This window comes from Canis lupus, chromosome 12 (assembly GCF_048164855.1).
Source record: "Canis lupus baileyi chromosome 12, mCanLup2.hap1, whole genome shotgun sequence".
NCBI classification, from domain to species: Eukaryota; Metazoa; Chordata; class Mammalia; order Carnivora; family Canidae; genus Canis; species Canis lupus.
In genome coordinates, this window is record NC_132849.1 from 16,101,946 (window position 1) to 16,127,362 (window position 25,417).

Consider the following 25,417-nt stretch of genomic DNA (forward strand, 5'->3'; position numbering starts at 1 on the left):
ACATATAAAATATGTTAATTGACTGTTCATGTTATTTGGAAGGCCTTTGGTCAACAGTAGGATACTAGTAGGATATATATAGAATATATATACACATTTCCTGAACCATTTGAAGACATGATGTCCCTTTATTTCTAAAGGCAAGTACTTTCTTTTATGTAATCACAATATAATTAGCTAAAGCAGGAAATTAACACTGATATCATGCTATTAGCTGATCTACAGATTTATTAATATTTGCTAATTGCCCTGTAATATCCCTTAAGCAAAGAGAAAGGAAAAAGAAAAATGAAATAAAGAAAAGAAAAATAATTTTTTGGTCCCAAATCACACATTTGTCACGTCTAGAGTCATCTAAAACGGTACATCATTCTTTGTTTTTCATGACTTTGACATTTTTTCAAAGAGTACAGGCCGCTTTTCTTGTAGTATATCTTTCAGTTTGGATTTGTTGGATATTTCCTCGAGATTAGATTAAGATCTAATAATATATTCCAAAATTTCAGGAATATGGCTTTTTCCTGGACTGTTTTAATATTCCAGGTCTGTGTTCTCCCCTCTCGATGTGTAAATGAAAAATTTATAACATTTTTTAGGGAACTTAATGGTTTAGAAAAACCACTTCGTTCAATTTTCAGACTTGTTAAGAGTTATGAATTGATGTGTCCTCCTTAATGCACCATATTGTGTGTTTGTCTCCTTAATGATGGTGTAATTTGCACCTCTTGTTTAAGGTCATGACTTTCAGGGCCGTGTGAGTGGCTCAGCGGTTAAGCATCTGTCTGCCTTTGGCCCAGGGCATGATCCTGGAGTCCCAAGATCCAGTCCTGCACTGGAGCCTGCTTCACCCTCTGCCAGAGTCTCTGCCTCTCTCTCTCCCTGATGAGTGAATAAATAAAATCTTAAAAAAAAAAAAAAAAAGGTTACGACTTTCAGGTTTCCCTGTTGTAAGTTTATTATTTCCCCCCTTACTATTAATAAGTATTTTGTGGGAGAGATTCTTCAACACTTTATTTTTACTTTATTGTAAAAATATATATGATATAATACATATAAAATATGTTAATTGACTGTTCATGTTATTTGGAAGGCCTTCTGCAAAAAGGATAGCCAGATAAAATACAGGAAGCCCAGTTTACTTTTAATTGCAGATGACCATCGAATACCATCCTTTGTCTTTTCAAAAAAATTTACTTGAGAGAGAGAGTGAGCGCGCGAGACAGCCCGAGCAGGGGCAGAGGGAGAGGGAGAAGCAGGCTCCTCGCTGGGCAGGGAGCCCGCAGTGGGGCTCAATCCAGATCCCTCCATCCCAGGACCAGGAGATCGCGACCTGAGCCACCCGGGTGCCCTAATACGGCCAATGCTACCCTAATACAAGTATGACCCTTCCTCCTAAATTATTTATGTAAAATTCAAATTTAATGGAGTGTCTTGCATTTTTGCTTGCAAGATCTGGCATAACCCAGCAAGTTCATCACCTTGTTCCTCATCCAGTTTGATCCAGTTGTTTTGACATCCATCGATGATGGACGTCGCTATGATTTCACTATGATTTTGCCAAACAGTTTCTTTGTAACTGCATCACTCTTCTACCCGCCTGTGTTTCTATCCCCTATTTTACGGCGCCTGGCACGCGGCAGGCGCTCCGACACTCGTTCCAGCGATGAATGAACCAACTCTCGCCGGCGCTGGCCGGGCTTGGGGACGCGGGCCGTGTCGGGCAGGGGCTTGCCTTCCTCAGCCAACCACTGCGGGCTCCCGAAGCTTCCGAGCCTCCCCGGCCCCGCGGCTGGCTCCTCTTGCTCCAATCACAAGCCGGGCCTTGCTGGGAGGGGCCAATGGGTGCCGGCGGGAGGCGGGGCCTGCCACGCGGCGGCGGTATAACCGCGCGGCCCGAGCGCGCGCTTCTCTCCCGGGGCAGACGTCGGCGCGGGTGATGGCTGCTGTTTCCATCGCGTCCACGTTGGCCATCCGGCTCCTCCGGCCGGCGCGGAGCTGCCGCCTCCGCCATCGCCCCTTCCACCTCTCGGTAGTTCGGTAAGAGGGTGCGGGAGCTGGGTCGGCGCCGAAAGCCGAGGGGAGCCGCGGGTGGGGGGCCGCCCCGGCTCCCGGGGGCGCCGAGGGACGTTCGGCTGAGCATCTCCGTCCCGGGCGGCGACGGGGCGACGTGGCAGCCGAGCGCGGCCGCAGCCTGCGACCCGGGCGCTCGCTCCGTCGGGCGGGCGGATGCCCGGAGCCATCCTTTCCGAGGGAAGGGGTCTCCGCCACCCCGGGGCGTCGCCCTCTCCCGGGGCCAGTCCGTGGGCGGGACGGGGCCCCCGGAGCGAGCCAAGGCGCGGGCGGGCGCGGTAAGGCCCAGACTAACGCGGCGGCGTGCGGAGGTGACCGGTCAGAACGCGCCGGCCGCCCGTGGCCGTGTCGCTGGCGGCTCGGGCGAGCGCCGCGAAGGGCTCTCGGAGCAGCCCCGAGTGCGCGCCGGGATCCTAGCGGCGGGGGGAGTCGGTGCAGTCTGATGAAATCCGCGAGCCGGCTTGCTCGCCCGCTACCCGCGCTGCCCTCCTCCTTCGGGAGGTGGACGTAGCTCCCGCTGCTCTTCAGGCGGCCCCGTTCCCTCCCAAGAGAATAAATGTGCTGTGGTCTCCAGGGCTTTGATGCGGTCCACCCGGAGCTAGTCCCCGCCGGGCTGAGTAAATTGAAGGGAAAAATACCCGAGAGGAGGAGAGAGCGAGCTCTGATTGCCTTTTCTCAGCGAGGTCATAGGTTGTTGGTTTTTATTATTATTTTTTTTTCCCCTTTCTCATTTTTCCAGACCTCGAACTCCCATTCTTAAACCTAGGTTGAAGAGCCTTCTGGGGGCCTGTGATTTCTCTCCCTAAATCTGCGCACTCTCTCGCGCATCTTTAGAGCCTTGCGTTGCCAGTGGGCTGAGCCTTGTAACAGCAGCCCCTTCTTCCGTCCAGGCACTGCGCTAGGCTGTGTGAATTCAGGGATCATCGTAAGTCTTTTCTCCTAGTGGAACTCCCTTTAGAACACGTGTGTACTTTCCATTCAGTGTAAAAAAAAAAAAAATGTTACAAGAAGCATTGCCACTGTGCTGTTGTAGCACAGCATGCGGATTAAGGTGTCCTTGAAAGAAGACCCGGGCTTTTGTTCTGACCCTGACCTGTCTTCCTGGCCCCATCCCCCGTTACTGTCTGTTCTCCTCCCCGAAGCTCCCTTCCTGAGTTCTGGCCTCGTGTGCCTGTGGCTTTCATGATTGAAGAGATTTCTAAAGATCCTCTAATTCATCACCTAGAAAACTGGACCAGTTTGTTCACTCTTCAGTAACAAATGCCCTCCTTTCACTTGTGTTTCTGAATGAACTAGTAGGCTTCCTCATGTCTGAAGGCAATATTATGGTATTTATGGTTTCCTTGTATTGCTTTGATCACTGATGGCTAGGAAATGTAAAACAATAATATCTTTTATGAGTCTGCATGCATTCCTTTTGGGGGTGGTGGTGGAGGGTTTCAGGAACATAGACTCCTGGTTGGAGAGCTAGTGCTATAGTAGACTGGGGTGTAGGGGAAAATGGAACTTTGGAGACAGAGGGTTGTTTGTGTTTGAATCTTACTTTCTACAGTCCTCACTTTCCCCTTTTGTATGCCAGAGTTAGTATAATAGCCTAAGGTAAGTGAGACTAATGTGTGTAAAGTTCTTAGCAAAATACCTAGTGTTTAATGGATATTAGTTGCATCCCCCTTTGTATCTTTCTTTACTCATTACTGGTTCCATTAATTAGTAGATAACTGAACTCTTTCTAGAATAACCTGTTCATGAATTGTAAATTGCACCTGGTAATTAATTTTTTAAAAATATTTTATTTATTTCAGAGCCAGAGACAGAGAGAGGCAGAGAGAGAAAGAGCACAAACAGGGGGAGGGGCAGAGGGAGAGGAAGAAGCAGACACCCCTCTGAGTAGGGAGCCTGATGCAGGATTCATTCCCAAGACCCTGAGATCATGACCTGAACCAAAAGCAGACACTTAACTGACTGAGCCACCCAGGCTCAGTTAATTATCACTCCCGATAATTAATTTTTTATGGAAGATTACAGTGCTCTGAAAAGCTATTGAATTAAAAAAGTGAAGATGCTACTGAGTTGGATTTAATTTTATTTGAACAGTCCTTGCAACTTCTTTCTAGTCTATTCATTCATTTTATTTTATTCTCACTCATAATTTTTTTAAAAATATTTTATTTATCTATTCATGAGAGACACAGACAGAGAGAGAGAGGCAGAGACACAGGCAGAGGGAGAAGCAGGCTCCACGCATGAAGCCCGATGTGGGACTTGATCCCGGGACTCCAGGATCACACCCTGGACCAAAGGCAGGCGCCAAACCGCTGAGCCACCCAGGGATCCCCTCTCACTCATAATTTTAATCAATTATTAAACATATCCGTGAAACGCGTTTAATTCCTACATAAGTGTTAGCTAGTATAGTTAATACATTTTGGATTTCCTGTGGGACTGTGGTGAGCCTCTTCTTCTCTTTCTTTTGGGGTAGCAGTTGCTTTATCTGCCCTTTGGCAAAAGAGATGATGGGAAATTAGGTAATGACTCACTGGCAGGACTGTGTTTCACATTTTGCAGAGTTGTATATGTAGAGGAGGGCTAAAACACCTTATATTAGAGAAGATACTCATTGTGTTGTGGCTTTGTTTTTGGTTCTTGTTGCTCTCTAACAAGCTTTTTAAAAGCTAATTGGCATAACATCCAGAACCTGCCTTTGGCACTTGGAACACTGGGTTCTCCCAGAACCCTGTGTTCTTAATTTTAGTATATCATTCTTAGCTCAAATGTGCTGCTACCATTTTGTCTAAGTGTATTGCTTTCAGATTTTTAAAAAAATATTTTAATTATTTATTTGAGAGAAAGGGAGTGCTGGGGTGGGGAGGGTGGGAGCAGAGGGAGAGGGAACCAGCTTGTAGCCATATGGGGGGGTGAGTAGTGTCTATCCCACAACCCTGAGATCATGACTTGAGCCCAAGGCAGACACTTAACTAACTGAACCACTCAGGCGCCCCTTAAAAGGAACTTTTTAAGAAAATGCAATTAAAGACACACATATCCTTATGAGTGTGTAAGTAAATATATATATGCTATATTAAGGATATGCATGTGTGTAAATCTAACCAATGAAAGAGAGTAAGAAATTAATGTTTCTTGAATATATGTGCCTTGTACTTTATGTTATTTCATTCAGTATAAATCATTGTCGTAAGCTCTTTTATTTTTTTTTTTTATATTTTTAAAAGATTTTATTTATTCTTGAGAGACACACAGAGAGAGAGAGAGAGAGAGAAGGAGAGACACAGGCAGAGGGAGAAGCAGGCTCCACGCAGGGAGCCCGATGTGGGACTCGATCCCAGGACTCCAGGATCACACCTGGGCCGAAGGCAGGCGCTAAACCGCTGAGCCACCCCGGGATCCCCTGTCGTAAGCTCTTTTAAAATAATCTTTCATTCTACAGCATTCCAGGGTTGGGAATGCATTTCTGGACTGGAGCTGTTCCCCAGGAATGTTGCTAGAGGTGTTTGTATCCAAAGCCCTTTGAATGAAGCCACTTCAACTCTAAATCTAAAATAGATTTGCGAATGTTAACATGTTTTCAGTTCCTTATATACCATGTGTATATGTGAAATGCTATTATCTATTTTGTGCTATGCTTGTGTTATTACATAAAATTTGGGTAATAGTACTTGGTTTCCTATAAAATGTTATCTTTTTACTACCCCCAAGATATAAATACAAATTAATATAAGGTTTAGATATGAAATTACCCCTTTATATCTAAGACATTTCAGTCTGGTTTAAAATAGGTATTTAATCTTAATGGAAAGAAGCATGGAAGGTTTAAAGACTGTTGAAGCTTTAAAATTCCATTTTAAATAACAGTGGTCTTAAAAATGAATCATACGTGGGGTGCCTGGCTGGCTCAATGGGTGGAGTGTGCTACTCTTGATCTCAAAGTTGTCAGCTTGAGCTCCATGCTTGGTGTAAAGATTACTTAAAAATAAAATCTTAAAAAAAAAAAAAGAATTCTATCTGACCATACAAGATAACCAGTACCTTGGTGTTATCCCTGAGAATTGGATATGTGCTATAAGGGGAAATTTTCTTAATATTTCAGACAATCATGTGTCTCATTGGTCTTGAGGTTGAAGCATCCTTCATTGATACTGAGACTGAAAACTAAAGGGAAAGACTTGTTTCCACTGAGAGCTTTATGCTTAAGGAGCAGGTGCTTAGCGCACATGAAGTATTGGGAACTTGTAAGGACATGTATGGAAATAAGAAAGGCAGGAATCTTCCACATTAGAACCCAGGAAGAGCTGCATAAACAGTTCCTGTTGGGAAGCAGTGGCCTCTCAGAGGTCTGAACATGGTTTTGGGAACTGGAGGTTCTTTCAGACCCTGACTTTTCTCGTTGCCCCTCCAATAGCAGTTTCCACCTCTCTTGCTCCATCTACTATGAGCGTGATCGCTGTTCTGTTTCTACTTTTTTCTTTTCTTTTTTTTTAAAGATTTATTTATTTATTTTATGATAGACATAGGGAGAGAGAGAGAGGCAGAGACACAGGAGGAGGGAGAAGCAGGCTCCATGCCGGGAGCCTGATGAGGGTCTCAATCCCGGGACTCCAGGATCGTGCCCTGGGCTAAAGGCAGGCGCCAAACCGCTGAGCCACCCAGGGATCCCCTGTTTCTACTTTTTTTCTACGGCTTTCTTCAGCTTCTCCTACCAACAAGTCCTCCGGTTTGAGTGTGTGGATGTGAAGAGCTTTCGGGGAGAAGCTCTTATCAGTCTAGTTACCTACCACTGCTGCTGTTGCCGTGAGCTTTTGCACCAGCTGGACCAGTGGCCTGCCTAGAAATTGTTGTCCCTAGTGTCAGATACTCCTGGTCTGTGGCTACCAGGGCCCCAGGGTAGAGCACACTGCCACCCATGGGATAGAACCTCCTCTAGTCCCCTGCCAGCCCTTATTCTCACTGGGAAAGTCTTCTCTAGGAGGGCTGTGGGGAGCAATGGTAATTTTGAGGTTTGGCCTGTCCAGAATATTGTTTATTGGTTTAATTGCATGACATAATTTATATATGTGAAAGCATCACAGAAACTCAAAGCCAATTGACTTAACTAGGAAATGGTTTGAAACATATGACTGGATGCTAATAACATGTACAAAACACAGACTACAAAATGGTATATAAGCATATAGGAAACACCATTAACCTCTTAGTGGTGACGGGTCAAATAAAACAGTGCAAATTAAAACAGTGGGAAACTTGGCGGAGGGGGGGGCGGCGTCTATCATTTTGTCAGGGGGCAGGGGGCAGGATGGTATAGTGGTGAGAGCCTGGACTCTGGATTCAGAGAGAGCTGGATATGAGACCCAGCTTTGCCAAGTACTAGCCTTCACTCACGTAAACTCTTCAAGCTTCAGGGTAATGCTAGTAACTATGTCAGTCAACGTTATCTTTCTGAACAAGTAGCTAGACACAGATTTGTCACTTTGAGACTGCCCTTCAGATTTCTGTTGTCCCTCAGATTAGGGACCATGTGTTTGAATCTACTCTTTAAGTTTGGGGTAGTTAATAACTTTTTTTTTTTTTGTAATCTGATCTTTTTTAGTTTTCCCAGAAATTTAAGCTATTTGGTTTTGTGACTGTTGTTGCATTCTGCAGAGATGAAGCTGTCATCATCTCTGGAAGGAAACTTGCCCAGCAAATCAAGCAGGAAGTGCGGCAGGAGGTGGAAGAGTGGGTGGCATCAGGCAACAAGCGGCCGCACCTGAGTGTGGTTCTGGTTGGTGAGAATCCTGCAAGTCACTCCTATGTCCTCAACAAAACCAGGGCAGCTGCCGAAGTGGGTATGTGTCACTCTCAGACCCTGACTGCTGTTAAATTGTGGCTTATCTGAGGCGAACTCCATTGTCATTCATGATTCGTTTTTCTGATTAGAAGACTCAAGCAGAGGAAGCTGATGTGATTGAACTGTATCCAGAATGTTGTCATAAAGAAGTTAGGCCTTTCTGCCTGGGAGGCTTATAAACTAGGATGGAAAGAAAATGGTTGGTATTCTCAGTGTCTCCTGGATTGTAAGCTAAATTCTGTCTTTAGTCTTAACATTTGACAAGTGACCTTGAACACAGTTTACATCTGCTTTTCTTGAGCAATAAGGAGAGTCTGGCTGAGATGTTTGAGCACTTGGTTAAGGAGGCCTCAGTGATGTGGCCTAGAACACAGTCCTAGGGTTTGAAGGAAAAGACTGACTGCTGGGAAGTAGCTTTCAGCTTCTCTACCAACTTAGTCCAAAGCCAATTAAATCATGTGGTGTTAGAGTTTTGAATGCAGAAGCTGAGGGTCTGGGTGATGGGAGGTTTGTGTTGTAGGTCTCACTATACCACTGACTCTGTGTGATGGTAGATCAGGGGTGTAGGCTTGGCTCTGCCTCTTCCTCCTCCTCTGTGGGTCAGTGGTGTGAGCCCTGGGTGTCCTTCTTTCCTGAGAGGTTGTGAAACCACTGGTGTGGCTGGGCCATGTGCCTGGGCTGTGAGTCCTTGGTATACTCTGTTCTTTATCACTGAGGATTGAGGCCTCCTGCTCTTTTCATCGAAAAACTTTTGGAACCTCTAGAAAATAGCAAGCTGTGGTTTCTTAAGATGCTGGGAGGAAACACTATGCAATAGCAACAACAGGGGCTCTGGAACTGGAAGGATTGCCTTCATCACTGGCTGGCTTGTGTTTCAATTTTGCTGAGCCTCAGTCTCCTTGTCTATAAATAGAGGTTCATGAGGATAGTGTAGAATAATGTAGAGAATTGTCAAGCCAACATCCTCTAGCATGTATATTTGTGAAGTTACTTTTTTAGGTGACTTGGGAACTTTTTAGCTACCAGGGTTGGTGTGATGAAGAACCTCTATGTTAGAATGCCATGGCAGGCAACATAGCATTGCTCAGTAAATGCCTTGAGATATATATATATTTTAACGTTGGAATTTTCTTACAGGAATCAACAGTGAGACAATTGTGAAACCAGCTTCAATTTCAGAGGATGAACTATTGAATTTAATCAATAAACTAAATAATGATGATAATGTAGATGGCCTCCTTGTTCAGCTGCCTCTTCCAGGTGAGTTTTGGACTCTGCCACTTAGAATGATTTCTGAGGAGAGGATTCTTAGCTACTTTATACACCTAGCGCCTCATGTGGATTTGACTTAAAGGGGAGGTAAGCTCAAGAGAGTGAATATCTTATTAGGTATGCACAGACCTACTTAGAATACTAATTACTCTGATTTGGAATTGATACAAAATAGCAGCAGAGGAAAGCAGTTGTATAAGAAGACACTGCCTTTGATATTGGCATTTGGCTTTGCCTGGTGTATGTTCCTTCAGTGCAGACCAAGAGGTAAATTATGGAGGTAGAAGGGGAATGGGTTTGCAAGATAAATCAGATAAGCTGGTGTCAAGCAGCGCTAACTACATAACAGTGACTTCAAGCTGCTGCTCTGATTTCTTTTTCAGAGCACATCGATGAGAGAAAGGTCTGCAACGCTGTTTCTCCTGACAAGGATGTTGATGGTTTTCATGTAATTAATGTAGGGCGAATGTGTCTGGACCAGTATTCCATGTTACCAGCTACCCCATGGGGTGTCTGGGAAATAATTAAGCGAACTGGTAGGTATATCCCGTAATTGTATGTCTGTGTTAGTATCATGAAAAGTACTAACTTGCAGTTAGTACTCGCAAGTGGTAATAGACCATATATAGTCCCAGAGTGTACACTCTGGCCACATGTCCCCCAGTCCTGCCCACAGAGCCTGCCTCTCCCAGCAGTTGCCTGTTTTGACTATTTGCCTATATTGACTTTGTTGCTATGTAATGTAGAAGCCTCCGTAAAGGAAACTTAAGGTTTCATTGTGTCGATAGTGCACACTCATAAAATTTTGTAGCTTCCAGGGTGCTTTGTCTCCTGTTCTTTTAGCCTTCAGGATGTGTAGCAAGTGATGGGCCCCCTTGACTGATGAGGTAACAAGCTTAGAAACTCCCTTCCTTATCACGGTTAGATTGACATTCTAGGTCCTCTGCCTTCCTTGTTTGGTGCTCATTCTAACATAGTCTAGCATTCCTTTTCATACAAATATATGTTTCTTTATAGGCATTCCAACCCTAGGGAAGAATGTGGTTGTGGCTGGGAGGTCAAAAAATGTTGGAATGCCCATTGCAATGCTGCTCCACACAGATGGGGCACATGAACGCCCTGGAGGTAAGGAAATGGCTTTCATAGGAGTGTTTCCTTCTCCCTTATGTGCGAACCTTCAGAGTATCCTGTGTTTGTTAAACTTTGTATTCACGTTTGTTGTAATTTTGTTAACAGATATATGGGGAATAATCTTCCATAGGAGAAGCTGAACTCCTGTCACCTGAGACTTTATTTATATTCATTTATTGGGGAACTAGTACAGAAATGGATGTGCCTTAGAAATATATTTGAGTTTTGAGTGTAAGCATGGTTAGAGGCAATTAGACATTTTCAATTATGGCTTTGAGAGTTTGAACTAAGAAACAGTTCAAAGTAAGTATCCCATTCTGTGCCATTTGATAGAAAATAATCTTAAGCCATTGAAAAGAATTGACTTGATAAGACTGTAGTGTATCATTACGTCAGGTTCTGATAATTTGTCTGAGAAAAAGACTCCTAAATCAGTTATCACATGTGATTAATGTATGACCTTACCTGATTATATCAGAAATAATGGCAAAACTATATATTTTTAGATACCTTTCAACATGCTTATTTTTTAAACTTTGAGCAATTTTAGTGATATTTTGCTTAGGAAAGATAAAATTCTTGAAAGGCTGCTAAATGGGATAAGGAATAAATGTAATTATAAATGATTCCAAAGGATAGATCTAGGATGAGAGGATAAAAGCTGTAAGAAACTAAGTATCTACCCAAAAGATACAAACATAGTAATCCAAAGGGGCACCTGCACCCCAATGTCTATAGCAGCAATGTCCACAATAGCTAAACTATGGAAAGAGTCCAGATGTCCATCAACAAATGAATGGATAAAGAAGATGTGGGTTGTTGTTGTTTTTTTTTAAGATTTTATTTATTCATGAGACACAGAGAGAGAGTGAGAAAGAGAGAGAGAGAGGCAGAGACACAGGCAGAGGGAAAAGCAGGCTCCATGCAGGGAGCCCGACGTGGGACTCGATCCTGGGTCTCCAGGATCAGGCCCTGGGCTGAAGGTGATGCTAAACTGCTGAGCCACCTGGGCTGCCCAGAAGATGTGATTTTATGCATACACACATACAATGGAATATTACTCAGCCATCAAAAAAAAAATCTTACCATTTGCAACAATGTGGATGGCACTGGAGGGTATTATACTAAGCAAACAAGTCAATCAGAGAAAGACAATTATATGATTTCACTCAGGTGAAATTTAAGAAACAAAACAGAAATTATTATTTAAAAAAAAAGAAAGCAGAGGATCATAGGGGAGGAGAGGGAAAAATAAATCTTTTTTTTTTTTTATTTTTCATTTATTTATGATAGTCACAGAGAGAGAGAGAGAGGCAGAGACACAGGCAGAGGGAGAAGCAGGCTCCACGCACCGGGAGCCTGACGTGGGATTCGATCCCGGGTCTCCAGGATCGTGCCCTGGGCCAAAGGCAGGCGCCAAACCACTGCGCCACCCAGGGATCCGAGAGGGAAAAATAAAATAAGACGAAATCATAGAGGGAGGCAAAATGGAAGTTCCTTAACTATAGGAAACAAACTGGGTTACTGGAGGGGAAGAGGGAATGGGTATGGTGTTATATGCAACTGATGAATCACTAAACGCTACCTCTGAAAGTAATAATATACTCTATGTTAATTAATTGAATTTAAATTAAAAAAGAAACTGGGTATTATTTGCTGAAAAGTAAATAATACTTAGCTGTTCAGAAGATATGGTACATGAATTAAGTCAATTACTTCTTCAGAGACAGTGAATTTCTAAAATGGGTTGCCTAGTTGAGACCTAAAACAATCTCAGCTTTGATTCAGAAATTAAGACATGTATTTTTTACGTCCTAGGCGATGCCACTGTTACAATATCTCATCGATATACTCCCAAAGAACAACTGAAGAAACATACAGTTCTTGCAGACATTGTGATCTCTGCTGCAGGTAAGAACCTAGGGAGAGAATGGCAGGGCCTCGCTGCAGAAGGGTGAGGATAGATCTCTTAGCTTAGAACTTGCCTGCCTCACTGCTACCCATTCACCATTCTTCCGGCAGTGATGCTGTGAGTAGCCCACAAAGATAAGGCGGGAACGGTGCGTGCAGCGTTGGTTTCTGGCTTTCCGCTATCGCCTTGATGGGTGAATGTTACTTCAAAAGCCTCCCAGCATGTCTGTTTACTGTATGAAGTTTCAGTGGTTCCTTGGCTAATGGTTTTTACAGGTTTTCATCAGGCAAGCTAATTAGTTCTTCCAGGTCTCTTAAAAATTGAAATCATACAAGATGGACAGGAGAATCTTCCTTTTAGGACTAGTGATCATTCCTCTCTCATTTGCAGGCATTCCAAATCTGATCACTGCAGATATGATCAAGGAGGGAGCTGCAGTCATCGATGTGGGAATAAATAGAGTTCAAGATCCCATCACTGCTAAACCCAAGTTAGTTGGAGATGTGGATTTTGAAGGTAAATGGTATGATTTTCTTAAAATATAAAATCAGTAAATACTACCTTTAATGGATATTTAGAACGGCTTATTTACTTTTAACTTACATTGCTCTGAGGGCACCTGGCTGGCTCAGTTGGTGGAGCATGTGACTCTTGATCTCAGGGTTGTGAGTTTGAGCTCTACATTGTGGGTAGAAATTTATTTTCCTTTTTCTTTCTTTTTTCTTTCTTTTTAAATACGACTAGAATTTTATTTTTATTTTATTTTTAAGATATTTATTTATTTATTTATTTATTTATTTATTTATTTATTTATTTATGAGACACAGAGAGAGAGAGAGAGAGAGGCAGAGACACAGGCAGAGGGAGAAGCAGGTTCCACCCAGGGAACCTGATGTGGGACTTGATCCCGGGATCCCAGGATCACGCCCTGAGCCAAAGGCAGACACTCAACCACCGAGCCACCGAGGCATCCCTAGAAATTACTTTAAAGAAACAAAACAAAACCAGCTTCTGTTACTCGGGTAATTCAAAATACATTTCACATGAATTTAGAGAAATCTTAAGTTATAGTCCTTTTAGAATTATTTTAATTGTTTATATTATAAAATTATGGGGACCAGGTCTAAACTTTTCAGAGAGGTGTTCTTTTCTTAGGGTTACTTCATAATTAAAACAACTTTATCACTTAATAAGTCTGAAAATTTAATGAAGTTACTTTCCAAAACCATCGAGTTTCCTAGAAGGTGTTACAGATTTATCCTTTTCACATTAAGAGGAGAGATCACAAACCTCAAATGTTTTAAAAATGTTCCAGGAATAAGCCACATTCCTGAATTTTGAAATATAGTAGTAGATTTCTCCTTTGAGTTCCTAAGCTATCATGTTTATCTCAATTTTGTGCTGGTAAACCTATTTCTAGCTTTCTATTTCTAGTAAAGCAATCAGACACAAGCCTAGGTGTCTAAGTATTTTTCCTTAAGATTGGGTTAGATGGGCTGCCCTGGTGGCTCAGCGGTTGAAGTGCTGCCTTCAGCCCAGGGCACAATCCTGGAGACCCAGATCAAGTCCCACATCGGGCTCCCTGCATGGAGCCTGCTTCTCCCTCTGCCTGTGTCTCTGCCTCTCTAAGTGTGTGTGTCTCTCATGAATAAATAAATAAAAATATTAAAAAAGAAAAAGACTGGGTTAGAAAAAAATCTCACTTCTCACTTTCCAGAAAATTACTTTGCTTGGTGCTTTGAGCAAACAGTATAGTTAGGTAAATATAATAAATAGTAAATAAGGTAGAGTAAAATTAAGAAAATATGTAAGTGGTATTAATTGGTAATATATTAATATTAATAATTATTATAATTATAGCTTACATAAAATTAATTCATTGAGGTGTTTCTTTTTGAACTGATTTAATATGGAAGAAAAGTATGGATGGTAAATTATAAGCTATTTAGATGTATAAACATTCGTTGAACAACTCTTACTATATGCATGCTCTTTTTTTAGTATGTTCAAAAGCCTTTACTCCTGAGCAAATATAGATATGACTATTTTTTTATGAATTTGAGGCTTATAAAGGTGCATATATATATATTCTTGCTTTCTCTTTGAATGCTTCTTCCATGGTATGTTAAGATGCATATGTTTCCTTTGCCGTAATTAAGGCAATCTACCCATCTTGTTCCTATGTAGGAGTCCGAAAGAAAGCTGGTTACATCACTCCAGTCCCTGGGGGTGTTGGCCCCATGACAGTGGCAATGCTGATGAAGAATACCATTATTGCTGCAAAAAAGGTGCTGAGGCTTGAAGAGCGGGAAGTAGTGAAGCCTAAGGAGCGTGGAGTAGCAAGTAATTAACTGTTGTGTCTTTTATCACGAACAACACTCCAAGCCGGTTCAAGAGGCAAAACAGGCTAATAGAAATGCAATATTTTTTATTTATTTTACTGAAATGGTTTAAAATGCCTTGTATTTATTGAAAGCTCAAATGGGTGGGTGTTTGTGCACATAGCTCTGTAGTACCTCACCATGGAGCCCACCAGTATCACGCTGGGTTGTGTGATCCAGCCAAGAGAAGCCATTAACCTAGTGATTAATGTGGAGGACATTGTCCCATTGAGAGCAGATGCTTAACTTTGTCAAGCCACTTCAGTTAAAATTTGCCTTTTCTAGGATTGCATTTCCCAAGTGCTATTCCAATAAGAGTTGATACTCACTTTAGGTTCCAAACCTTTTGAGTTCAACTGGTCAAACCAAAGGAAAAATGTTGCTAGAGAAAATTAGGGCAAAAAGAAAAAAGAAAAAATGGTAATTGAGTAGGATAAAAAACCTTACTGTAAGTTACATACATACTGTATGTAAAACTACATGTTAATAGTGTCCTGAGCTGTCATTTCGTGGCTTAGTCAGTTGTAGGGAAAATATTTAGGGTAGTTCCATGTGTGTTACATTCATGAGGCTTCCCCATTTTTCTCTAGGATTGAAAGACTTATTTTATTTTATAGATGATTTGTGTATATTGTCATATTTGGCTTTTCCTCTACCCTTAAACTCCATTGCTATATCTTTGTATTCCTCGGGGGGTGTCTGTATGGTTTCCTTGGGATATCTTGAAACCTATTTTTGAAAAACAAAATTTGGGCTTGATAATCATTAGGATTAGGGCAGCTTGTATAAGTATGCAACTTAACTTTTCCACCAAAGACTTGTCAGCAGCTGCCTGGTTTTCTCTGATGTACCTGTTGGCTTTGTCCAATCGGTTTTTGAGAACTTGAGTTCATATTGAATTTAATCAGACTTTCTGATTAAAAGGGTTTTTTTGTGTGTGTTTGTTTCACTATTTTTTTTTTTTTTTTAATAAAAACACTCTGGTGTGGAATGAGTTTCCAAATACTGTATCTTCCTGCTACTGTCCTAGTTGAGACCTAATTACAGTTAATCTTTCTCATTGGATGTAATTGATGTCGATATTCCTGTATTTGGTAATACCTAACTAATCCTGTGCCTTAAACAGACTGATGCAAAGTGCTGTGGAGAAACCAGCCCAGTCCTTTCAATGTGACGTCCTAATAGGCTGTGCCAAGCCAGAAGCTTTTAATCTGTAAGATTCATTTAAATTTCTTAGGTTTATTCTAGGTGTTCTCTAAACCATGCAGTTCAATTTACACATTGTTGGATTTACAAAGGACTTCTTGATGTGCTTGCTGACACCCCCACTTCAGGCTCCCCGCTCCCTTCTCTCTATATAGTTATTTTTTCAATGTGTGTGTGTTTGATTTGACAGATTGGAAGGTATTTGCTGTGCACATTTTGAGGCTGGGATAGGTCCCTGTGTATTCTCGATTCTCTACGAGGGTTGAGCATTTTGGCTTCCAGGCAGACAGATCCTCTGTTCCTGCTCCAGGCAGCATGAGGTAGAAAAAACAATGGGGAGTAGATTTCCTCCTTGTTCTACCAGCTGCCTTTTGATAGTTTGCTGAAGATGAAAGAAAATGATAGTTTGCTGGCGATGTTTTTGTAAGTGAGACTAGCTCATGTCCATATGCCACGTTTGCTGACTTAACCAAAATTATTAAACATGGAGCAAGATGAGCAGACAGGATTAAGTTTTATCAAGTTATAGTTACAAGTAGAAAGAAGGTCTGACCTACTTCATGGAGAAGTAATAATAGGTCAACTTGTTAAAAGCTGTCAAAATTAAAATGTTCATGTATACACAAAATGTGACATATTGGGTGAAAATTACAGTGATCAATTTATAACAACAAAAAATTAACATCATAGTTTCCAACTTGTTTGATTAATCAAGCACATTTACTCCAGAATCCATAATGTTCCTACCATTTAATTTGGACAAAGTGCTATTGGAAATCAGCCAAGTTCTAAACCTGAAATGTTAAGGGTAGATTGTTAGATTTCCCAGGATTGGTGTAGCCAAAGATACAGAATTTATATTTAAGTTCAGGCGATGGTTCTGGATTAGTTGAGCAGCTAAGTCCTTTTGTTGCAATCACTACAGGTGGGAGAGGTTTAGAGCTTTACCTCTTGGCAGTATCCCTTGGAAGGGAGCCCTGAAATTGAATTTAATAAACACTTAAGAGAGTTTTCTATGCACCAGGCACTGTATGAAGCACTGAGAATCGCAGAGGCAATTCGCTTTCCTAGTACCCAAAGTGTTAATGATCTCATGTCATTTGTCTTTAAAAATTAGTAAAGAATAAAGAAAAAAGCACCTACATTGGTCATTTTGAGTAAATACAGTAACTAACCAAAGTGATTTACTCAAGATTCAAATCCATAGTTGTTCCGGAGACAAAGTAAATGTCAGATGCGTTGTGGCTGTCAGGCACAGAGTAGGTGTTAAATAAACAAAGTTGGCATTCAGTGGGGATAGAAGATAGACTGATATTAAGTTTCATGAGAACAGAGTTTGCCTCTTTATTAAGTCATTAATCTACCCGGCTTGCTTCCAATCATTCCTTTAAAGAACTAATCTAATACTACAAAGTTATAATCTGATATTTTACATTAGCTCTGCCTAACATGCAGGGGTCATGTGGATGGGAGTTTGACTTTGGGAGCAAGACCATTGAAAACTTAGAGGAAGGACCTATCCAAAGGTAGAAAGAAGCCTTACTCTGTGAAAGAAGTGAAAAACCAGTGATATTAAGAGATCAGTTTGTTGATGTAATGTGCTTGAAGTTTCATTTTAACAAGAACAATTTTATTTTGAAAACATTTGCCCACTCTCATGTGTTGGTTCTTTCACTAGCAGACTTTGGGAACTGGCTTTTCAGTCTGGGGAAGCTCCAGTCATGCTTCTGTGCTGGCACAGGGCCCACAGCGCCCGCAGATGGCGCAGACTTGACATGGGAGCCTTGGAAAACTGCACAACACGGGAAGAGAAGACAGGGCCTTGTAAGCATTTCTTACCATGTCAAGTTGCAAAACAAATTTTCCAGCTTTTGTCTACTGAAGTATGCGCATTTTAATGGTTTTTTTTCAAGACTAGATACTTTAAAATCTAAGCTTTTAAAGAAAAATCTAACTGATATTTATTTCAATAAAAATTTACTATTGCCTCCTTTATCTTAGCTATGTTTTGGGAGGCAAGCATTGTTTTCATTTCAAGAAACAGAATTTCTATCCTTGACTGCATTTTAAAATAAGGTATAACATTTCTGTTAGTAAAATATTTCTATTTTCCAAACTCCGGAAAGAAGGAGATAGCTCTGCATGTAAGTAGTACGTTTCATCCACACAGATCAGTTTTCTATCAAGTGGAATGACTCCGTCTGTTTGGCAAATAAGGAAAGCGGCTGAGAGGAGTTCAGGGAGATGGCCCAGACCTCACAGTGAGATGCAGCCATGTCCTCCCCCACGAAGAGGAAGCTGGGCCCCTGGGCCAGCTGCGTCAGAGGGTGGTCTCGCCATCCGTTTCTCTTCCGTATCTGTCCACGTCTGTGAAGTCACAGTCTGACTCCATTTCTATCTTCACCTGTGGCACCATGAACACTGGGCTTTGTGAGTAGTTGAAAGCAGGTGAAGCCGGACAGGAAATTCTGAAGTGCAGTGTGATGCTGCGTGAGAAAGAGAGGGAAGGAAGAGTGATTTATCTAGCACGTGGTGTTTTCCACGCTATCCCCCAGAGCAGGGCTCTAATGCAAGTACTTCTGTCTTTGCTTCTGAAGTCTCCACACACCGTGGCAATGAGCAGCGTCCTCTGCGCTTGGCCTTCAGCTGCGCTTACTGAGCTAGGTTTGCCAGGAGTCTCAGCCTGGTCTTCACCTTGCTGCCAAGGTGAGCTTTCTGGATCACAGATCTGTCTGTGATTCCCACTGTTTGAAAGAGAGAATCCAAGCTCCTAATTCTGTTTGGACTCTTGATTACCCCTAGTTGGACTGCCAGCCATCCCGGCAGTCTTCACTGTGTTTACATTTTCAAATGGTATTTCAGGTGTGTTCCCACTGCCTGAAATGCCACCTTTTATCTCTTTTTGTCTTTACTCTGTATACCTGGGAGGCTCCTATTTATTGTTCTTGGACTCTCCAGATAAGGCAGCTCCCTCCCTTAGACACTGCCCTTTCTCTTACGTGTGCTCCATTGTTCCGGTTCACAGTGCTGTAGGTCTCTGTTCATAGACCTGTCTTTCTATATCCCCAGGAATTGAATGTCATGCCTGATAGGTCATGGATGCTTAATCTTTGTTAAACTAGATCATGTTGCTGAGCCTTTTCCTTCACTGAAACGGGACCCTGTTCAGTGGCCTCTGCTTCTACCTACTTTCATAGATTTGGTAAAACACCAATGTAGCTGGGAGATGCCATCACTAATTACCAACTTTTCTTAATTTCTGATCTTGTCCCATGTTTGTATATGGAAATGCCCTATCCTGGCCCAAATTTTCTCTCTATGGACTGAAATTGGGGCAAGTAGAGATTCAATTTGGTATAGCCTACTTAAAAATGAAAATACATCAGGATAGATTGCTTTTCTCCTAACACCTTTCAATAAAAATCAGTGACAGTGTAATTTGTAGGAATCCTGACTGGGGAGGTGGAATGACAAGGCAGGCAGAGATGTAATGTGAACACATGACATTCCTGGGCTAGAGTGGCCTTGGGTCTGCTGCTTAGGGAGGCTTGTTATGGTGATGTCCCTCTTCTCATCCTGGCAAAGATTTCTAACTCAGACAATCTCAGGCATGTTTTCTAAAATCTCTTGGATGAGGGCATCTAAGTCTGGAGGCTTACTTGCCTGTAGACTTGGGATAGCCTATGCTTTTACTCACATGTGATGTAGTACAGTGTTTCCTGTCTAATTCAGGGTACCAGGTAGGAGCGCCCTACCATCTTCACCAGTAATAACTGAGGCTGACTTTCTTGCACCTGGATTTCTCTTCCTTTTTGAGCAGTCCTTATTTTCAATTATCAGGTTGTTCCACTTTTTTCACTGCCTCTCATTAAGAACCCTAAAGTATCACAGTTGGCATGAAGGCTCCTGGAAATGGCCTGGAATCCTTTCTTGATTCTTTTTTTTTTTTTTTTTTTTTTTTTTAAGTAATCTCTGTGCTCAAGCTGGGGCTTGAATTCATGACTCCGAGATCAAGAGTCACACATTCCACTTAATCTTTGATATTTTTCTAACCTTTGCTAATTAACCATGCTGTTACTTTATTCTGTGTTTCTTCCCTAGTATTTTCAATTTTACGTAGTATTTTGTAATTTCCTTTTCTAAAGTAGAATACCTTTGTGTATTGTAATCATGTTATGTCCATGAGAGGACAGATTTGTTACTTGACACCAATAATCAGATCTGACCACTTCTGTTTCCCAAGGTGGACCGGCAAAGGCCTTTTCTTGAACACTGGCTAACCTGGGAAATCTTCGTCCCTCTGCCTTCCTGGCCACTACTTAGTCTCTTATTTCATACACAAGGGGTCTACCTCATGGCCATTACCTTCGGTCGAGTTCTGAGTCACTGAAGGAAGAATCAGAATGAGTAACTCCAACTGGAAGATCTTTTTCCTGGCAGGAAAATTAAAATGTCAGTTGTAGAGCAGGTTTGAGGATGATACTGGAGAAGACTTTTCTCCAGTGCTTTCCTCAATTCTTCCTGTTCTCTAATCCCCACGGCCAACACTACACAAGAGGACATCAGGGACTCACAGGGATGGCTTCCGGTTCAGTTAGTCCTTCACCAGAGGGCTCTTAGCTGGGTTAGGTGGGTGTGGGGCATGGACAGGGCCAGGGAAGAGTGAGAAAGGCTGATGGCAGTGTACAAATGGGAAGGGGGAAGGAGAGTTAGCAACTAAAAAAAAAAGAGATACTTCTGATGGACAGTGTGCTGGGAAGCCCTTCGAGGGCCCTGGCAGGATCCTAATCTGGGTCTTTTAGGAAAGTGGCAAGCCCTGTATTAGGAACACTGGGACTCAGGTGGGATCTTTCTGATTACTCCCAGGATAGGCTATGGTCTTGATGACAGGACTGTCCTCTGCTAGGGCGCTGAAGCTGGGATGCAGTAAAGACAGCCAAGAATCCCCCAGGATCTTCCTAAGCAATGCCCGATCCCTCTCAGCAGGAGGAATGTGCTAGTGATTCATACAGAATCACAGCCCAACCACTAGGCCTTCCCTTCAGACTAATTTATGATCCAAATGCTGTGCTACCTGTGTCTCTAAACGGGACAACTCAGCTTGGATTTGAACCCTCAAACATTTTCAACCACCCCTGGAAAGCATGGGAGGCTCAGTGTGTCATGTTTGCATCAATGTGGTCTGAAACAATTCAAGAGAGGGCCAGGTGGTGTGCCACAGGCATCAGGAGGCACCAGGGGCAAGGAAGGAATGAGGGGCTTTGCCTAAATGGAAGTGAAGCTTGATCACTGGCATCTGCAGGGTTTGATTTGGGGATTCCATCAGTTGAAATCTGAATCCTTGTGGCCCAGTTCTCACTGAAGTCTGCCTACCACAGGAGTCCTCTAGCATCTAAGACCATTAGGTTCCCCTGAGTTAAAGATGGAAGTTCCTTGGAGGAAGAGGTGGAAAATTAGTAGTAAGTAGGAAGGGAGAGACCCCATGTGTTTTACTTACTGGCAATGCAGTGGATACCATTTTGGGGATCTGATTGGACACTTTCCATGGGAATCTTTATAACTGAGGGAGGAGGGAACTGGGGCTGGAGAGAAACAGTGGGAAAAGCTGATAAACACCAATACAACAGCTTTGACTTTTTTGCCAAGATGGAAAATACACGTATCCACGATGTGCCAACCACCATCCTCTCTATATCAAGTCTAAACAGGGGCTGCTGCAAATACTCTGGGACTCACTGAGGGACAATCACAGTTAGCCTGCTGTCCAAGACAGAACTCTTCCAGGAACATTCTTGATCAGAACAGTTTCAAATGTCATAGTAACCAATCTCTTGGGAATGAATCTCACACAATAGCTGGTGTTGCTGTAAAGACGTGTGTAAAATGAATTTGCGCAAAATTGAATCCCATTTTCCCACTGAATATATCATGCTTTTCCCCAACCCTGGAACAGTTCTTGGCACATGGTAGCCACTCAAATATTTATTGAATAAATCAATGAAAGAATAAGTATTTGTCTTTAAAAGGCACTTAGACTCTCAGTTTCTTTGTTCTCAAGGCCTGTCTTTGCAAACCATCTAAATTATTAATGAAAAAAATGTGAATGAGTGATGGGCCTCTTCCTACCTGGAAGAGGAAAGCAATTAAGGACCAGGGGAGGTTTGGTCCATCCCTACCATCAGAAGATGGTCTGATTGCCACCAATCAGCAAGGATTTGCCTATAAACAGCTTTTATCTGCAAAAGGCACAATCAACTAGAACAGTTCAGGGTGGATACAGGGATGTGGGTTCAGGTCAGACCAGGAAAATGGGAGCCAGGCATGTTGTTAGATGGCAAGGGCAGCTTAGCATATTGGGAATGATCAGATTCAAAGTCAGCAATGCTTCTCTTAATTCCCTTTTAGACATTTAGCCATATGTCCATCTTGGGTGAACCACTTCTCTTTTGGAGGACTGTTTGATCATCTGTAATGAGCATTTGAACTATATCTTTCTGCTTAATATTTTGTAATTTAAGTTCTGGACTGGCTTCCTGCCTGTTGACTCCCTGAGTGTTTTGGGGGTGGGACGGGGAGGAAGCATAAGAGAAGAAGGGTAGATGGGGCAAGCATGTCATCCCTAACATCTGGGGGGATGTAGCCACTCTCCTTTCAGGGAGGACATATTCCTCTCCCCTGCCTTCTTCCTTAATACCCCAGGGGCAGGCCAAGCAAACCTTGTTCCCAGTCCTTCCACCTGTCCAGGAGTCCAATCTACTAACTGGTGCCCATTAGTCTTCCTCCAAGGCCTGCTCCATTCTTTGGAGGCCAGTCCTCATAACCTCCCCCATGATGGAGCCGAGCCTTCTGCGCCAATTCATCAAGGATCTGCACTGCTGTTGAGAACAGCCCCAGAAGCTCACAGAAATGGGAAAGAGTGGGTGTGGCTCATTCACTGTGACCCACTCTGAGGATATTCACATAAGCAGACGAGCTCTCAGCACCCCCCACCAACACAGAAGCCTCAGCTCATCCTGGAGTAGACCCAGGTGATCACGGTTGGTCACCCAAGAGCCCATCCTCCCCCTGGCCCTGGCAGAAGCAGAGGGAGGGTCTTCTGATCTCTTCCCTCAGCTCAGCCTCACATCCTCCCCACCTCCTCATCACTGTCCTCATGGGCCCCTTTCCTTCTCTTCTTCTTATCTGTCTCCTTCTTCTCCTTCTCTGGGAGGATGTTGTCAATCCAGGCCAGATCATGCTGGGAGAAGATGAGATCCAGAAGTCTTCGAACGATGATAAGGCCCAGGATCTGTGGGGAGAGTTCAGAGAAAACCATGGCCTCAAGGTCCCAAACTCAGACATTGTTTTTTCTCCCTCAACTATGTTTAGGGACTTTTTCTGGTGTCTTTGGAGTCATCTCAGAGCTCCCACAAAGCATCATTTACCACTTGCCCAGCTTGGTTCCTCTCATCTGGCCTTTCCTCAGCTGAGTGGCAAAGCCTATCAGTGACCCAGGGACAGGGACTGTGACAGCTGAAGTAAGGAGTCGGGCAGAGACCAGAGGCCACAGAACTAGAGTTATTCTTTAAATCAGTGATCCTCTAACTTGAGCTTCCATCAAAACACCTGAAGAGCTTGTTAACACACACTGCTGGGTGCTACCCTCAGAGGTTCCAAGTCAGCAGGTCTGGGCCTGAGAATCTGCACCCTTAACAAGCTTCCCTGGAGACATTGATACTTCCAGACTAGATTGGAGATCAAGCTTTGAGCCCCAATATCCCTCTGCCCCATTTCCGAGAGCTGCCAATCTCTTTGTTAACAAGTATAAAGTAGGGCAGCCTGGGTGGCTCAGCGGTTTAGCGCCACCTTCAGCCCAGGGCGTCATCCTGGAGTCCCAGGATCGGGTTCCATGTTGGGCTCCCCTCATGGAGCCTGCTTCTCCCTCTGCCTGTGTCTCTGCCTGCTTCTCTCTCTCTCTATCTCTCATGAATAAATAAAAATCTTTTTTAAAAAGCAAGTATAAAAAAAAAGTATAAAGTACACTGAATACAGTGTACTGGGATATCAGGAATTCTAACTGCAAAGTCTAGAAAGTTTGGTTCTGTTCAGCATACACAAATTAAAGGGAAACAACGTGTGTGCTTTGGGGAAGGATTAAATACTGGCCTTTTAATAAACTCAATGGGCCCAGGGTAGCTAGTTATAAATATTGCTCCTTCACTACCAAGAACCCGCCACTAAATGAGGTCAAGGAGAAAACCAGCCAGCTGGATTTAACTCTGGTTCCTCACTGACTCCTGCTTCTTAGAAGCAAGTAGAGCTTCAGAGTTGGACAGACCCAGGTTTTAAAAATCCTGGCTCTGAAAACAAATTCGTGGTTGCTAGGGGCAGAGGTGGGAAGAGGCACTGCCTGCATAGAAATGGCATGGGGTGAGGGGTGCCTGGGTGGCTCAGTGGGTTAAGTGTCCAACTCCTGATTTCCGCCCAAGTCGTGAGATCGAGCCCCCCCCCATCAGGCTTTGCACAGGGCAGGGAGCCTGCCTAAGATTCTCTCTCTGCCCCTCCGCCACTTGCCCCCACTGCCATGCCATGCACATGTGTGTGCTCTGGCACTCTCTCTCTAAAAAAAGAAAAGAAATGGCATGAGGGGATTTTAGGCATGACGGAACTGTTCTGTATCATGACTTTGGTTGTAGAACCACTGATCTGTGCATTTGTCAAAAGTTGCAGAACCACAGAGTGAATTTTACTGCATGTAAATTAAAAAAAAAAAAAAAATTAGGGCAGCCCTGGTGGCGCAGCGGTTTACCGCCGCCTTTAGCCCAGGGTGTGATCCTCGAGACCCGGGGTCCAGTCCTGCGTCGGGCTGCCCGCATGGAGCCTGCTTCTCCCTCTGCCTGTGTCTCTGCCTCTCTCTCTCTCTCTCTCTCTGTGTGTGTCTCATGAATGAATAAATTTTAAAAAATTAATAGGGGAGGGGTATAGATCTTGGCTCAGCTCCCCCTGGTTGTGTGGGCTGGGTCACTCATGCTTGCTGAGCCTGTTTTCTCACCTGTAAAATGGGGTTAGGAGGAGTACTTTAAGGCTGCTGTGGACTAAATTAAACAGCACCCCACATATGCTAATCACGACTATAATTTCCTTTCCCCTTGTTACCACTAAACCCCATGAGGGCCCTTTTGGAAGATCTATTTCTCCTTCCCTGGAGAGGTGGTCCTCACTCTTGACTGCACTTTTAGGCTCACCCGCAGACTTATTACAAACAGCAATGCCTGCGTTTCCCCCAAGAGATACTGGTTTAACTGATCTGGGGTGAGGCCTGGGCACAGTTTTAAAAAGCTCCCAAGTGATTCTGTGGTCACCCAGGCTTGAGAATCCTAGGTGGGCACATTTCAAATCCTACCTCTGTGTTCTCACTTTGGCCCCTAGTCCAGCCCCTCAGGCTTTGGGGGCCACTCAGGGCTTCCCCGTCCCATGAGCCCACAGGCTCTGACACTGCCCCTCACCAGCCACCAGCAGGGGTCCGGGACCACTTCCCTTCAGTGGGATTATCTAGAGGCCAGATGCAACATGTTGTTGGCTGTTTTTCTTTTCCCTTTTTCTTTTGTAATAATTTCAAACTTC

General features: G+C 43.3%; 2 protein-coding genes across 10 annotated transcripts in view; one reads left to right on the forward strand and one right to left on the reverse strand.

The window, feature by feature from the left end:
• The first annotated feature begins 1,880 nt into the window (after positions 1-1,880).
• MTHFD2 (methylenetetrahydrofolate dehydrogenase (NADP+ dependent) 2, methenyltetrahydrofolate cyclohydrolase) lies at positions 1,881-15,599 on the forward strand. The gene is made up of 8 exons (XM_072769875.1): positions 1,881-2,037; positions 7,726-7,910; positions 9,050-9,172; positions 9,568-9,720; positions 10,202-10,309; positions 12,134-12,226; positions 12,618-12,743; positions 14,415-15,599. Exons 1-8 carry the CDS (start codon positions 1,937-1,939, stop codon positions 14,576-14,578), a joined length of 1,053 nt encoding a protein of 350 aa, XP_072625976.1. The 5' UTR covers positions 1,881-1,936; the 3' UTR covers positions 14,579-15,599.
• Positions 14,410-25,417, reverse strand: part of SLC4A5 (solute carrier family 4 member 5) — a 110,099-nt gene continuing 99,091 nt past the window's right edge. For 6 of the 9 annotated variants that reach the window (XM_072769872.1, XM_072769867.1, XM_072769869.1 and 3 more), the window contains 3 exons: positions 22,950-23,102; positions 20,180-20,247; positions 14,410-18,300 (listed from right to left, as the gene is read on the reverse strand). In XM_072769872.1, coding sequence (XP_072625973.1) covers positions 18,135-18,300; positions 20,180-20,247; positions 22,950-23,102 — 387 coding nt within the window. In that variant the 3' untranslated portion in view covers positions 14,410-18,134. Of the gene's footprint in view, positions 18,301-20,179; positions 20,248-21,311; positions 21,397-21,464; positions 23,103-25,417 lie in introns of those variants that run through there. The other 3 variants (XR_012004265.1, XM_072769871.1, XM_072769874.1) reach the window with 3 other exon arrangements.

What these genes read in the sequence shown, in the direction of transcription:
- MTHFD2 (XM_072769875.1), top strand. Translation starts at nt 1,937, where the DNA reads ATGGCTGCTGTTTCCATCGCGTCCACGTTGGCCATCCGGCTCCTCCGG. An exon ending in TGTTCAGCTGCCTCTTCCAG is followed by an intron (nt 9,173 to 9,567) that starts GTGAGTTTTGGA and finishes TTTCTTTTTCAG; the next exon opens with AGCACATCGATGAGAGAAAG. An exon ending in GGCACATGAACGCCCTGGAG is followed by an intron (nt 10,310 to 12,133) that starts GTAAGGAAATGG and finishes TTTACGTCCTAG; the next exon opens with GCGATGCCACTGTTACAATA.